Source organism: Malurus melanocephalus, unplaced genomic scaffold (assembly GCF_030028575.1).
Source record: "Malurus melanocephalus ecotype Western Australia unplaced genomic scaffold, MMel_1.1 scaffold_372, whole genome shotgun sequence".
Taxonomy (NCBI): domain Eukaryota; kingdom Metazoa; phylum Chordata; class Aves; order Passeriformes; family Maluridae; genus Malurus; species Malurus melanocephalus.
In genome coordinates this window covers 325,803-341,201 of record NW_026623604.1, presented here as the reverse complement: position 1 = coordinate 341,201, position 15,399 = coordinate 325,803, and the positions used below count along the sequence as shown (strand labels likewise).

At 49.2% G+C, this 15,399-nt stretch overlaps 1 protein-coding gene across 2 annotated transcripts in view; it reads left to right on the top strand.

Moving 5' to 3' along the window:
- The window catches only part of BBS4 (Bardet-Biedl syndrome 4), a 34,190-nt gene that overhangs the window by 17,069 nt on the left and 1,722 nt on the right, over positions 1-15,399 (top strand). For both annotated transcript variants that reach the window (XM_057378759.1, XM_057378758.1), the window contains exons 4-15: positions 1,405-1,468; positions 2,183-2,294; positions 2,858-2,930; positions 4,446-4,499; positions 5,866-5,993; positions 7,449-7,503; positions 8,677-8,745; positions 10,042-10,194; positions 10,309-10,480; positions 11,080-11,149; positions 13,784-13,925; positions 14,286-14,493. In XM_057378759.1, coding sequence (XP_057234742.1) covers positions 1,405-1,468; positions 2,183-2,294; positions 2,858-2,930; positions 4,446-4,499; positions 5,866-5,993; positions 7,449-7,503; positions 8,677-8,745; positions 10,042-10,194; positions 10,309-10,480; positions 11,080-11,149; positions 13,784-13,925; positions 14,286-14,493 — 1,300 coding nt within the window. The remainder of the gene's footprint in view (positions 1-1,404; positions 1,469-2,182; positions 2,295-2,857; positions 2,931-4,445; positions 4,500-5,865; positions 5,994-7,448; positions 7,504-8,676; positions 8,746-10,041; positions 10,195-10,308; positions 10,481-11,079; positions 11,150-13,783; positions 13,926-14,285; positions 14,494-15,399) is intronic.

The following is a 15,399-nucleotide window of genomic DNA, read 5'->3' as shown; positions in this document are numbered from 1 at the left end:
GAAGAAACAAGTGACCTGTCATGTTAATTAATTTTGGTCTTTCCCACTCTGTGCTTTGAAATGCTCCCTAATACAGTTTTAAAATCTCCCACAGTTTTCAGCCAACTGAAAGACCACTAAAAATTGTTTATTTGCTAACATCAGCTCCCCAAAGTGGAGGCATGAACGTGATTTTAACCCTTTCAGTGCCACTCCAGCAGAATCTGTAGCTGCAGCATCCCCTGGGGATCACACAGGGACTGGTTGGTCTCCTGCCAGTTGTGGCTAAATTCTGTCATTGGCAGCTTAAATAAACTTGGGGGGAAATCTAGGATTACAGATCGTATTTCTCAGCTGAAGGCCTTTTGCTGTGGGACTTTTTAGGGTTTACAGAATTAATCAGATCTCTCTAAAAGATAGCTCTCTATTGCCCTCTCTTGCTCTGAGAATCTGGGCTTATGTAGATGGAGCAATCCTGAGTRTCGGAATTGAGGAGATGTTGGTTATTTCTGAGCGAATGTTTTATAACAAAGCACTTTGTAAAGAGTTCTATGGATAAATTAGCAGGCACAGATGAGGCAGGAGCAGCCCAGACTTGCTCTTCCTTTTCCTTCCTCTTTTTACGAGTGAGGATTGTCAGTAAGATCGTTCCTTCTCCTCAATAATAACTTCTTAATTAATACCTTCTCAAGAGTAACTTTTTCAATAATAGTTTTCCTTCCACGTGCTGTCTTTGAGGTTCAGTTTTCAGGTCCTTCACTTCTGCTCGTTCTGGAGGCAGGGGATGCTCGTACTGACCATACACATCTGGAATGTCAGCTCACTGCTCACCCAGAAATTTTCTTAAYCCCCTGTATCTCTTCCACTTCTGCACAGAAGAGGAGTGAGTCTCAGAGCAGAAATTTTGCTCTCGATTCCTATCCAGGGTGTTCATCCTCCCAAAGATGGGACCAGTTTTCGGGTTGTRTGTGACTGTGGAATATATCGAAGCTGCACCCACCCCAAACTGGGAGCTGCATGGGTGCAGCCAGCAAGAATTCACATTTCCATCAGGCTTTTTTCCCTGTGCACTCCTCATTTGTTCATTTGGCTTTCATTGCCTGGGCTACAGTTGCTGCAGTTCTATTTATTTCTTCACAAAGGGCCTGGAGTAGATACCCTTATCAGCAGAGGATGCTTTCAGAGATGCCTCGTGGCCTTTTCCCCAGGTAGTATCTAATTGTCTTTGGGAACAGGAATGAACAGAAGAATACTAAAAGGGCCACAGTGTTCCTGGCACAGAACTCGGTGCTGTGCACTGTGTGTTTGTCCCAGCCAGGGTCCAGTGCCTTTGGTACAGGTGGGGTTGTGGTTTTTSTGACTGGAACTAAATCTCTGGAATCAGCTTTGTTAAAATAATGTGAGTTTACAATTGTGTCCTTCCAGGCTGTCATCAAAGAGCAGCTCCAGGAGTCCCAAGGGCTCTGTGAATATGCTGTCTACGTTCAAGGTACGTCCGAAAATCTTCTTTTTGCTAAAAGATCACCCCCRATTTGAGATTCAGAGAACAATACAGGGGATAGATGAGGGAAACATAAAATTTTTATGTAAAAAATACATTTCCCCCCAAATGCATGCTCCATCTACTTTTGAGGTTTGGGATTTTCACATGAAATGGGCAGAATAAATGTCCTGGTTTTTCTGTATTTGTCACCAGTTCCTCCTGGGATTAGGGGCTCCTGGCCTTCAGTGTGTTTGACTGTGTTCCAGATGCATGTTTTCTGTTCATTACCCACCCCAGGGGATTGTTTTCTCACTCCTTGCTCTAAGGATGGCACTCCTCTTCCTGCCCTGCCCTCTGGTCCCTAAAACACATCCCCCAAAAGGTGGCATTCCAATTCCAAGTGTTGTGGTGGGGGGGCAATAGAGATTTGCTGGCAGGGCCACGGTACAGCCTGGAGAAGCTGGGGAGGGGAGGAACCCAGGCTGCCTCTGTACAAGCAGCTGCCCAAGGTTTAAAGCTTAAAGCTTTGATTCTGACYCCCGAATTCCTTAAGGCCCACGGASTYCTGCCCTCAGCCACACGCTGYGGGTGCTGCAGGAGGGGGAAGCGCCAGAGGAGCGTTTTTGTGATGTATCTGCACTCCCCTTCTTTCCCTGCTGTCAGAGGCACGTTTTGCCCGCTGATAATGGATTCATTTCCCTCCTGTATGTTGTCTTACAGCTTTGATATTTCGCTTGGAGGGGAAAATTCAAGAATCTCTTGAACTTTTCCAGACATGTTCCATTCTGAACCCTCGAAGCGCTGACAACCTCAAGCAGGTGGCACGATCCCTGTGAGTGGTGTTTTATTTATTGTTTCTCTTGGCTGTGCCACCCAGGACCTTCCACGCTTTGTTTTTCTCTTAGGCTACTTAATTCCAGACATGTTTCCTCCTTATCAACAYTTGGCTTGGCGTCCAGAAGCGTGGGTTGTTCTTTAAGCAGGATSTCTGTTATCTGCCTGGCTGCTATTGTGTTTTCTCTTTCTTTGGGCTTCARGCAGAAAGGTGATACTGGTTTCAAGGTCCACAGCCACAGGTGCTGAYCTGAGCTGGGCAGGCTTGCCCAACAGAGCCTTTTCTGTCTCTGAATGTTGTGTTAGGTCACCTGTCTCCGTTCTTGGAGACAAAAACAAGCTGCAGAGTTTGGGAATTCATTCTGTACATCCCCAGTAATGTCAGGATGGATGACCCAGCCCTGAGAGGGAGAAGGGCTGAGATTGCTGAGATTGTAAACTTCTCCTGCAGATCTCTGGAGAAGCAGCAAATAGCATCATTTCTCACTGRCAGAGGTGATAGTGGCTGCACAGTGTGGGTGTGAAAACAGGAAAAACCTAAGAGTTGCAATCCTTTTGCAGGTTTCTCCTGGGGAAGCACAAGGCAGCCATCGAAGTGTACAATGAAGCAGCAAAACTCGATGAGAAGGACTGGGTGAGTGTTCAGGGAGCTGCAGATCCTTGTAGAGATTGCAGACTTGTCCCAAGCCRAGGAGCTCACCCTGCCTGTGGTCTGAGCCTGGTTTGGGTCACAGGAGCCACATCCCACCCCTTGGCTCAGGACAATTGAGCAACGTGTTTGAGCTTCGCAGAAGATCTGTTTTAATGTAACTACCTCTATCCTGGAGGGGAAGGATGGGAAGGGTTTGGAAACCTTCAGTTATTAAAACTTGTCTGAGTAATTGGGAGAGCTTTTGTAATGCAAAACACCACTGAAAATGCAGGAGCAGTGATTTAATTAGCTGTTCTATAGAAAAAGAAAAAAAGAGAGGAAGAGCATTGCAAAGGGGAAGGTGTGACAGTGGATGAGAGAGAGGCCGTGCCTTGCAGCTTTCTGCAGGTGCCTGTTTTGCCTGCAGAAGTGTTTCTAAAGTGGGCTTGCAATGTGTGAGCTCATTCCTTTGTTTGTCAGTACCTCTAAAATCRGGATGCAAGGATAGTTTTGGTGTTATTCAACCTACCCCGTGCCAGACAGCTCAGACCCTTTTGTGTCAGGAGTGTGTCCCCAGCTGCATTGAGTGCTTGGCACACCTGCAGCCCTGTTTACAGCCCAGCAGGCAGGTGCCAGGGGCTGTTTGCATCGTGCCAGGGGCTGTTTGCATCGGTTCCTCCCCATTTCTGCCTCAGAACAGGAAGCAGAGCCAGGCTGAGCTCTTCACTCGTTCTACAACCCACAGCAAGCTGTAGTCACTGGTTCACTTTTGCACAGCTGGAGAGGCTGCATGGAGCAAAACAGGTTAATGGGGAAATARGAGAGTTTCCTGTGAGAGGTCAAGGCTGTCRAAGCTGGTGAATCAGTGAGAGGCTCACTAGAATAAAATAAGGAATGGGAAGACCTGATTTTTCAGGGATGTGCCTGGATGGGGCAGATGCTTTGTGTGTTAAACTGTGGGTGAGGAATTAGGGGTTTGGATGATCCTTACAATATCACCAGAGTGTTTAGGATCCCTCAGRGATCTTCCTGCCCTGTGCAGAATGGTTTAGGACACCAGAGGGATATCAGATATTMCGGTGCTCAACTTGTGCTTTGGAAAATCAGGCACATCTTGCARTTCTGTCCAGCTGGGTAAGACATTTGCATGACCTCCTGATGTACAGCCAGACTGAGTCACCCATGAGAGCAGCTTCCCTGGGTTTAGAGRGTGACRTCWTGGGGAAGAAACCAGTCTATGCTCRCTGTTCTCTGAAGAGGAATTTCTGATCTCTCTAAAGAGAGATTTGTCCTTTCTGTGGTTTTTGTCTCAGCAGACTGTAATGTCTGCTTAAAAAATGCCCCGTAAGCTTTGTAGGTTCTTGAAGTAACTGGAATTTATAGGTTCACTTGCTCCACAAAGCAAGAAGAGTGTGGGCAGGCACAGGGCTCTCCTGGTCCAAGTCAGTGTTGTCAGATTTTATATTTCATACCTTGTGTTGATTTGGTTTTGGGTTTGGTTTTTTTTTTTTCATGCAGGAGATCAGCCACAACCTGGGTGTGTGCTATATGTACCTGAAACACTTYAACAAGGTAAGGCCAGTGAGAAGCAGGAAGCATCCCAGAAACTTCTCTGTCTTTGGTAGCTTGAAATGGGTCATTTGAAGTGAGAGGTATCAAGAATGCTTTTTGCTTCAATGTTTGTTTCTGGGAACAAGTTTGTGAGCTGTCTCTGTTCCCATTCGTGTGTTGAATTACCTTGAGTCAGCTGCATGTCAGTGAGGTTGGATAAAGGGAGATCAGCCTGTGGCAGGACCAGAGGCTTTTTCTGAAATTTAAGATTTTTCAGAGAGCATTTCTGGGTTTAAAGGGAAYGTTTGAGAAACCTCAAACTAGACAGAGAATGGGCTGTGCTCCAGCAGGAGCTGCTTCTGTCTCTGAGCCCTTGAAAGCCAGACCCAGGATCTCTGCTGGCTTTGTAGGAGCAGCAGTCCAGATYCATCCTCTTGAAGCAAGAGTAGGCYGATGGTAAAGCYCAGACCATTTCCTCAGCTCAAACTGCTGCACCTCGTGCAGAGAGTTCCTGAAGGAAACCTCAGCCCCTTGGGTCTGGTGGGATTCGGAGGGAGAGAGTTGTGGGGTTGTTTGCTGGAGGTGCAGCAGGTCCTTTTCTCCTCCATGGTTTTGCTCCTGTGTCTGAAGCTCCTGATGAACTAAAGCTGGAGTTAGTAAAGGAGTTTTGGAGGATGAAATGCAGTTTCATTCCCAGCTCTGAGCATGCCATTCCCAGCTCCTCASGTGTCCATCCCCTGAGTGCTGGTGGTGGGCACTGAGCTGTCTCTGATCCAGCTGCTTTGTAAGGGAAGAACCAGCACTGAGACCCTTTTTGTTCCCAGTTTGGCCCATCTGCTCCCTGTTCTTACTGATGTGGTGCTGTGACCCCTGCAGCCAACCCCAGCTGTGCTCCCTGTCCAGGGCATCCCTTTCCAACAAGGAGCTCTGGAGTGTGGSTTCACACTTGGGATTTGTATTCTGCTCTGACACCTTCCAAACTGGGACCTGCTCACATCTCACTGGGATTTTCACTTGCTCACTGCTGGCATAAGCATTTCAAGGAAGAAGAAGCTGTAAAGTATCAGTTCACCCAACAAATCCCGAGCGTCCCTCAGGCCAAGCAAACTCAAATCCAGGAACAGGCCTGTGCTCGTCTCCTCCTTGGGAGGCCGTTGCTCTTGCTTGGCTTGAAGGTGCTGCCTTTTGCTGCCCCAAAAAGCAGGTGGCTGCTGGTGCAGAGCTTGTTCCAAGGATTAGCTGGACTGGGCTTTGTGTTCTCCAGGCTCAGGGGGTGGTTGTTGGCTCGCCCTCCTTCCCTGGCTGTTGGGCATTATTCATGGCTGTTGCTTGGCTGAGGGCTCTGCAATCATTTATTGGTTTTTATTCTCTRTGGTTGTTTTTTTAGGCACAAGACCAGCTCAACAATGCCCTGGAGCTCAACAGACATGATCTGACCTACATGATGCTGGGCAAGATTCACCTCTTGGAGGGGGACACGGATAAAGCCATTGAAGTCTATAAGAAAGCTGTAGAGTGAGAAATATTCCTTTTTTCCATCTGCCCATTCCCATCCTATGCCAGGAGAAAATTGATTGGTGTCCCAGATCTGAACTGGGGCCATGATTAAAGAGCTAATGGTAATTACAGAGGCTCTGAGCAAAGCTGGCACTTCCAAGCACTTCAGCTGTCTGTGCTCCTGCTGGCAGCGTGGCAGGGAAGAGGGGAGCTGTTGGAAGGGCTGCCAGAGAAAAAGGGGAATAACAAATGGATGGAGATGCCTGGGGGCAAAGCGACACAGCACTGACTTCATCCATCCCGAAGGTTTATCCACCAGAGCCATGTGACCCTGACTGCCCATCCCAAACCCCTGGCTGGGTGTCAGAGGCTGCTCCCCGTCGTCGCAGCAGTTTGGGGCTGAGGRAGATGTGCTGGTGCACAGGGAGCTCCTCCCAGCCCATCACATCTCCTCAATGCCCTTCTGTCCTTGTTTTAGGGCATTCCCAGGCATTCCCAGTGCTTTGAAATGCAGCTTTGCATTGGAGGCCAACACTCTGAAGGAAATCAGGAGTGTGTTKGGAGCCCCTGGAGTGTCTCCATTGTGTTCCCTTCCTCAGCTGCTGCCTGGCAGTGGTTGGGTTGGGGAGACATTTGGTTAATCTGCAATGTTTATTACGTAAATAATCCTTGCTAAGCATCTTAGCAGGTTTATATTCTTATCCTGGTGCTCCCCTGCCCTCCTTTCTTCTTCATTCCTGGATTTTTTTTGTTCCCATCTGCCTGTTACATTTTTCTTGCTGGTTCCAGCTCCAGGATAGTCTGTTATTCCATGTTTATTTTCCACCAGGCACAGTGGTTTTGTTCTGGTTGTGATTTATAGGTGCCAATATGACCATGCAGATCAGATTTTTTAAGTCGTGGTATCAGGAAATTAAAAACTGACTCCTGTTGAGGTGAGACAGACTACAAATCGTGTCTCTGTCTGCTTTGTCCTTTTTTGTTGTGGTTTCCATCCTATTTCATTGTAATCTTTTTATAAGGTGAATTAAAATTCTGATGAGGAGTGTGTAGGATCCATCAGGAATGCTGAGGATTGTCCTACGTGGCCCAAGAGGCTTAGGATGGATGGATTTACAGGGTGGTTTATGAGAGATGATGGAAAATCCCATTTTGTATTTCCAGGTCACTGATTCAGACTCACTTTGAAGCTTAACAAAACCACATTATCTTATTATGCTCAGATCTATTTCGCAGAGCCTTGTTGCCTTCCTCCTGATACCCAGAAGATATTTGGGAAGCTGAGGTGTGATGTTACACAAAASAAGTCCCCATGATGGCAGTTGTTGTGATATTTGTGTTTAATAATAACAATTTAATTTCCTGGAGAGATACCACAGAATCACTCTGTAACATCACAATTCCATGTTATGTTTTCACCCTGTTCTGGAAGAGCTGCAAAGCAAACCCAGCCCTCTGGCTTTTGTGTTCCAGGTTTTCTCCAGAAAACACAGAACTCCTCACATCCCTGGGCCTACTGTACCTGCAGGTACTAAATGCTGTTACTGTTACAAAAACTTGATTATTTTCACTATAACCATGTTGGGTTTTTTTATAGAGTTAATTTCTATCCACCTTCCCATGACTTGCACGTGTTTCTCCGCAGACTGAATTTAACGGGACAGAACTTGCTTTTCGGTATCTTCTCAATGCTACTAAAAGCAAGTTGATTCCCTGGACCAGAGCCAGAGCAGGAATTCTGTTTGGCAACCACCCTAATTCTGTTATAAATCCTCCAAGTACAACAAAACATGACTAGTCATTACCTTGTTTCTGCAGCAGGAGTCTTGCAAGTTATCCTGAAAAAACAGCCATGAAATTGTGTTAATGCACCATAAAGGAAAATCAGAATCCATTTAAATAACAAAGGTGTGCTTATCCTTGGGTCTGTGAAATGGATGGGAAAGGCTGGATTATTCCAGAAGAAAGCTTCCCAAAGAGTGAACAAGCAAAGAAGAATAGGCATTGGTGCCTGAAAGGAGGAGGCTCAGAGCCCCTTGCAGGGCCTAAAGGGGCTCCAGGAGAGCTGGAGAGGGACTGGGGACAAGGGATGTAGGGACAGGACACAGGGAATGGCTCCCACTGCCAGAGGGCAGGGATGGATGGGATATTGGGCAGGAATTGTTCCCTGTGAGGGTRGGSAGGCCCTGGCACAGGGTGCCCAGAGCAGCTGTGGCTGCCCCTGGATCCCTGRCAGTGCCCAAGGCCAGGCTGGATGGGGCTTGGAGCACCCTGGGACAGTGGAAGGTGGTCCTGCCATGGCAGGGGGTTTCTGACTGGGACAGGAGATCCCTGAGGAGTGAGGAATTTGTGGAGAGGGAACTGGGGATGTGCAGAATCGCAGTTTGTCACCTCTTTCCTGGGACAGAGAAAGGAGCAGAGGCATGGGAACCCACAGCTCATTTATGTGTGACAAAGAACACAAACTCTCTGGAAACCTTTGGTTGAGTCAGAACAGCAGATCCAGCCAAGCCAAATAAATTCTAAGAATCTGTTCTGTCACTTAGCAAACAGGAACATGTGTGTACAATAGGAGCACTGTAAAACTCACTTTTCTGGCTAAATTACTGAACCAGATATTCTGCTGCCCACGAAACCTGGGTTTTCCTTCTTAACTCCCCTTATTCCTGAATTGTTGATGTTCATTTACTTCTTTTTGCAGACTGGGGATTACCAGAAGGCTTTTGAACACCTTGGAAATGCACTTACCTACGACCCAGGCAACTACAAGGTAGGTGAGGAGTGGAAATGGAGCAGCTGAACCATGAGGGAACTCCACCTAAAGGTGATCCCACTGTCAGAGCTCTGYCATCTCCATCTGGGGCCTGGAGAGGCTGGAGAGGATCCTGCCCAGAATGCTTTTTGGGAACTGCATTTCAGGGATGTTTCACTGGACAGGGAGTTGGATGTGTGTGGAGGTGGGGAAAGGGGAGGAGGCAGAGTAGGGATGTTAAATTGGTCCCTTTTAATCTGAAGTTGCACCAAAGCCAGGTGGAATTTACTTTGGAAGGGAGGTCTTCTGGATTTTAAAAATCCCAGAAGAGCTGTGCCAGGTCCCTTGTGATCCAAGTGATGTTGAATTTTATTATTCTCCCATCTGCTGATACCCTGTGCTTCCAGCTGCTCTGTRTATTTCCTCGGCTCTGGCCTGGAAAGCTGATCCAGGTTTCATTCCTCACTGCTTCCCTTTTTAGGGCTGTTATTTCATTTCTCTCCTTTCTTCCCTGTTAACGATGCAGAGCATTGAAATKTGTGGTTGACAAACATGAGTTGTTGTGAAAACACCTTTACAYTTAGGAATTTGACTTGTCACTGTGAAACCTTATAAGGGACTTTACTAGTGTGGTTTAAATTTAGCGTGTTGTACTCACTTCCTTTTTTTCCCCATGCATATTCCCATTAATTTGCAGTATCAGCCAGTCAGTGTGAACTGGGAGAGCTTTGCTGCATGTGTCTTGCTGGAGTAGATTTTACTCCCCACATAATTTGCACCAGAACTATTTCTATCTGTGCTTGGTTGTAAAAAGAATCTGTTAGTGCACAGATCTTCTCAGAGCCTCAGACTCTGCTTCTGTCACCGCAAAAAATACCCTAAACAATTGTCATATTGCAATATTTATGGAATCATAGACTCACTGAATGGTTTGAGGTCAGAGGGACCTTAAGGATCATCTRATTTCACCCCYTGCCATGGCAGGGACACCTTCCACTGTCCCAAGGTGCTCCAAGCCCTGTCCAGCCTGGCCTTGGCACGGCCAGGGATCCAGGGGCAGCCACAGCTKCTCTGRGCAGCCTCATTTCTGAGACACTTATGACCAAGATAGTGCAAGAAGGAGCAGACTCAGGTCCCTYCTTCACCCTGTGTTCTGCCTTGTAGTGGGAGATCGCAGAGTCCCCATCTGTTCCCACCGTTGGTCTTGGCAGTCCTTGTTGCTGAGATGTTTTTATTTTAATCACTTTGTCCTCTTGTGTCCTTGCTGTGTGAGTGAACGGGGCTGTGGCTGGGTCTCTGTTGTTTCATCCCCAGGCCACCCTGGCTGCTGGCAGCATGATGCAGGCCCAYGGGGATTTCGATGTGGCCCTCTCCAAGTACAAGGTGGTGGCCAGCAGTGTTCCTGAGAGCCCTCCCCTCTGGAACAACATCGGCATGTGCTTCTTCGGCAAGAAGAAATATGTAGCAGTAAGTCCCTGCTGTCCATTTTCCCCCATCTGCATCACATTTTGTGCATCATAAGATTCCTGTGGTGTGGAGGTAGGAGCTCTGTCCTAGCACCTTTATCCCTTTTTCCTCCAGGCTATCAGCTGCCTGAAGAGGGCCAACTACCTGGCTCCCTTTGACTGGAAGATCCTGTACAACCTGGGCTTGGTGCACCTGACCATGCAGCAGTACGCCTCGGCCTTCCACTTCCTCAGCGCTGCCATCAACTTCCAGCCCAAGATGGCAGAGCTCTACATGCTGCTGGCAGGTATGGGCTGCTCCCTGCAGCTCCGTGTGCATCCCAGCAGGAATGCCACAGCACAGCTAGGAGGGGTGGGCTGAACTCAAGAAACACGGCTTAAAGGYTGCTCTAAGGAGCTGTTCCCCAGTCTCTTCTGTCTGGGGAATAGAAGGGAAAATTGCAGTCAGATCCAGATTAAACTCTGGAAAAGACCTGACACGTGTRAGACTGGGGTTGGGTGTGGATTTCCAGCACTGGATATTTTTGGCATGAGATAAAYGTGTCAGAAGTGACATTGTAAGGTTAGATGGGATATTTGGGAAGGAGTCTGAGGGTGGGGAGGCCCTGGCACAGGGGATGGCTGTCCCTGGATCCCTGACAGTGTCCAAGGCCAGCTTGGACAGGGCTTGGAGCACCCTGGGACAGTGGAAGGTGTCCCTGCCCATGGCAGGGGTGGCACTGGATGGGCTCTAAGGTCACTTCCATCCATTCAGTTCAGTAGGATTAATCCTGGCAGCAGTCCAGACAACCCTGCTGGCACCTATTTTGTGACACYCAGAACTGTCCTAAAAATGAGCTGCTTGTGAAACCTCTCCTGTGTGTGTGTATGCTTTGCTTTGGTGCAGTTGCTCTGACCAACCTTGAAGACATCGAGAATGCCAAATGCTCCTACGAACAAGCTGTKGCCCTGGACAAGTAAGTCTTTGTCAGAGCTGTCCCTTCTTCTTGCTTTGCCTCCCTGCATCTGATTTCTTTTTCCCCTCACTGCACCTCAACCCTAAATGATTTGCAATAGGAAACACTTTTTTTCTTGTAGCTGTGCAAGAGACAGCATTAAAACTTTTCTTTTTTTTTAATTCAATTAAGCTCTGAAAAATGAGAGAGGATTTTATTTCAGACCAACCCAAAGCTGGCTTTTGTTTTGCTGTTTGGTTAGTGAGTCAGTGGTGATGACTTTGGATGCCAGCCCTCCTTTTGGTGGATATTTATACATAGTGGAGCAGATTGAACAGAAGAAAAARCATATTCTTTAATCCAAACTTTGAGCACTGTGCAAAGCAGGGAGTTGCCTGGGGTAGAACCTGTTCGGAGCTGGGCAAGGGAGGATTTTRGCTGTGACAATGTGAGCAAGAAGTTTGGCAAGAATTTGCCCAAATAAAAGGGCAGCTCCTTCATTAAGAGCACCTATGTTTGCAGTCTAGGCCTTAAAATCAGAGCACTTGATTCCAGCAATGTTAGGCTGAACCTCAGAGTATGTCATCATTTCAGGCTGAAAATCAAAATTATCTCAGATTTATTAATAGTTTTGTTTCTCTCCCCAATTTACTGCGAATATTTGCACAGTTAGAGCACCCAGCACTCCCGAGCCCGGAGTCTGCCTGCTGGTGACARAGCGGTGCCAAAAGCACTTCCATCTGCAGGGGCCACACAGTGGTGATAGAGGAGATACCAGGGATAAATCCTYCCCTRTGGGGTGGGCAGGCCCTGGCACAGGGTGCCCAGAGCAGCTGTGGCTGCCCCTGGATCCCTGGCAGTGCCCAAGGCCAGGCTGGACACTGGGGCTGGGAGCACCCTGGGACGGTGGAAGGTGTCCCTGCCATGGCAGGGGTGGCACTGGATGGGCTTTAAGGTCTTTTCCCACCCAAACCATTCCCAGATTGTATTCACATCAGCTTTCCATGCCTAGCAAGGCTGCTCAGACTCCTTGGTCAGGGCCTCGTGTGCTTTGCCCACAGAGAAGGAGCTGTACATTGGCTCCCAACTTTGCCCAAGTGTTTGGCACTCGGGCGATGCTCCAGCTCCACAGTCCGACCAGGAAAATAAATCTCATCAAAGCAGCCATGAATTCCAACTGCCAGAGCCTGCTGGGAGGAACATGCAGGCTGTGAGGCTGGTTCAGCTGACAGGCTGTGCATTTTGGCCAGTTACTGTGTGGCTGAATCTGTGTCCCCACAGGTTTCCTTTGCTGTGTGCTTGGAGRGAGCTGTTTGGGGTGAAATGGTTGGTTTCCAGCACCAGGAATGCTTTTGTGGTGGCCTGGGTGCTGTGCTGGGGGCTGGAACGGAAACATTTTGGAAAGCCCTTTAGAAAAAGGTGTTCTCACTCCTTCTGGCTTGTAGCTGTCCTCTCTGTGGTTATTCAGCTATTGATTTTTCTCTGACTGTCATATTGCTTCTCAGCTCTTGAAAGAAGTGAAATAGCTCCATCAGGTTCAATTAATTTTAGAACTGGCTGTTCCCAGGACTGTCTGATCTCCTCAGTGTTTTGGCAAAGACAGAAAGGAGGGTTTATTCTGTGGTGGGCTCAGCATTCCAGTTTCCCAGTTAGAGGAGAAGCCATGGTTACAAGTGCAGTCAGATTTCTCCTGACAATTGCTGTCCTTGCCCTGGCATGGGGATTCACCAGGACTGGAGCGTCAGAGCGTGCGGGTCACACCTGATTTAGTGCCCAGTGCCAGCAGGATCCTTCCCTCCTGCTCTGCCCCAGAGGGTGTTCCCTCTGGCCGGGGATGGCTCCAGTTATCCCAGGCTCGCTCCAGGAGAGGGCACCAATCCCTCACTCACTTATCCTATCAACCCGCGGAGCATGGGAGYGTCCGTGCCTGGGCTGGCAGGGATGCTGCTGTGGGGTCCACACCGGGAGCTGCGGGCCGGCAGAGCTCCCCCAGCCCCTGGCACTCCTSCCCGGGCCACATGGAGAGGGTTCATGGATGTTCATGAGGGAAATGGATCGTTTGGGAAACGGGAGTGGAGGGAGCAGCTCTGCCCTGTGCAATCCTCATGCAGGAAGGGAGGCAGCAGTGTGCCTGTGCTCACCCCAGCGCTTTTGCTGGGGAAAGGAGAGAGAAGAGGTGAGGCAATGAAATGTGAACTGCTCGTTCTGTGGTGTGTCAGGTTATGAAATAAAGCTCTGCTGCCTGTCCCATGGTGAGCTGCTCTCCTGCAGGGAATTCTGGGCGGGACCGAGGTGAATCGGGGGTGAATCAGCCCCGTCACTGCTCTGCCTGTCCCAGGAGGGAGGGGCTGGGGGACCCAGAGAGCCCCGGGGTGGCCCCAGGTGCATGGAAATGGCTGTTGCMCAGGGGGAGGCAGTCAGTGGAGGGATTTATGTTGTCACCCACACAGGAGGACTTTCCAGAGGCCAGCACTGGTTCTGTCATCAGGCACGAGGGACCCAGCCATGTTCCCAAAGGACTGGGGCTGTGCAGCCTCTGTCAGTTCGGGGCAGTGAGGTGTGTCCAGCTCGGCTGCTCGGGCACACCCTGGCATTGCTGCCGCCAGGAGCAGTGTTCCCACAGGGAATGTGATGCATCCCGTGTGTCTGCTGCAGGTGCAACCCCCTCATCAACCTGAACTACGCTGTCCTGCTCTACAACCAGGGCGACAAGCAGGGYGCCCTGAGCCAGTACCACGAGATGGAGAGGAAGGTCACCGAGGCCAGGGAGAGCAGCGCGCCCGACTTCGACCCCGAGGTTTGTGTCTGAGCTCAGGAGCCAGCCCAGGGCTGCCAGCAAACGAGAGGGAGGTTTGACTTGGAGTGCAATTATTAGGAAGAAATTGTGCTTATGAGATTTTGTGAGCGGAGCGGCGCCTGCTGAGAGCCGCTTGCTTCCTTTCTGCTCTTTGAAGCCCAGCTCTTCAATCAATACACAGCAAGACAAGATTCCCTCTTAATTAAGGGACTGAATTAGCGRAGATGTTTCCCCCGAGCACCAAGGCTGTAGCCAGCTCTGCACAGCTCTTTCTTTGTATTTTTTTGATGGTGCTGTTGACTTACTGTTGTCTGAAGTGTCCCTGCTTACAATGCTCTTCTCTTTTTGCTTCCTGACAAGATGGTGGAGATGGCCCAGAAGATGGGAGCAGCCCTGCAGGCTGGGGAGAGCCTGGTGTGGACCAAGCCTTCCAAAGAGTCCAAATCCAAGCAGAAAGCTGCTGTGTCAGGGAAATCCAGCTCTCAGCAGCCTTTGGGCTCCAACCAGGCCCTGGGTCAAGCCATGTCCTCTGCTGCAGGGTATGGGAAAACCATGCAGCTGCCCCCAGGTGTGTTTGTCTCCTCTGCTGCTCTTTCATGTAGAGCTGTGGGAAGGGAGAAGAGAAATCTCTCTTCCCTTGGGAAGAGTTACAGTGTTCAGGAAGGGATTGACTTGCTCACACAGCAGTGAGGGCAACATTTGGGGATAACTKTCCCAGATTTGTGGGTTCAGGAAGATGCTCTGTGGAGTGTATTACAGTCTCCTGCTTTTGCAGGGATGTGGGAGGCTGGGATAATTTCCCTTCCTGTGTGAGCTACAGTGGGCAAGATGCCATTAGCATGKGATTAGGTGATTTCAGCAGCCAGACCCCCTGCCTTCCTCTGGAAGAGCCCTGAGCTGTGTGACCAGACAGGCTGCTGCAGGGAGGGGAAAGGACAGACAGTTTTTCAAAGGACTTTCATCGTTTCTCTTACAACAATCACTGCAATGGGTTTGCTCCGAAGCCGCCCAGCCTTGCAGATGCTGCTGGGTTTAGTGGGATGGGACTGAGGGCTCTCAGGAGGTGCTGTGAGCCTCAGCCCACGGCTGTGCATGTTGGGGCTGGGTAGGAGCATCTCCTGAGCCATTCCAAGGCTGACCTGCTCTCACCCCTCAGCTTCCCAGGAGGAATTCACTGGAGATGTTGCTCATCGTGGTGATTTTCTGTCACTCTTGGTCTCGTTGCCTGTGGACTGAACCAGGAGAGTGGTTGTGTAATCCAGGCCTCTTTCTTTGGCGTCCCTATGGACCTGTTCCATTTCTCACACATGGAATAAACTTTCCATGCAGGGAAGATTTAGCCAGAAAATCTGAAAAATAAAACGTACCAAGGGTTTAGGATTTACCTGAAGGACTTTATGATCCTGCTCAGAGAAGGGAGCTGGTTCATGACATTAGTTGGCACCCTGAATTGAAGTGTAGAAACAGCTTGTGT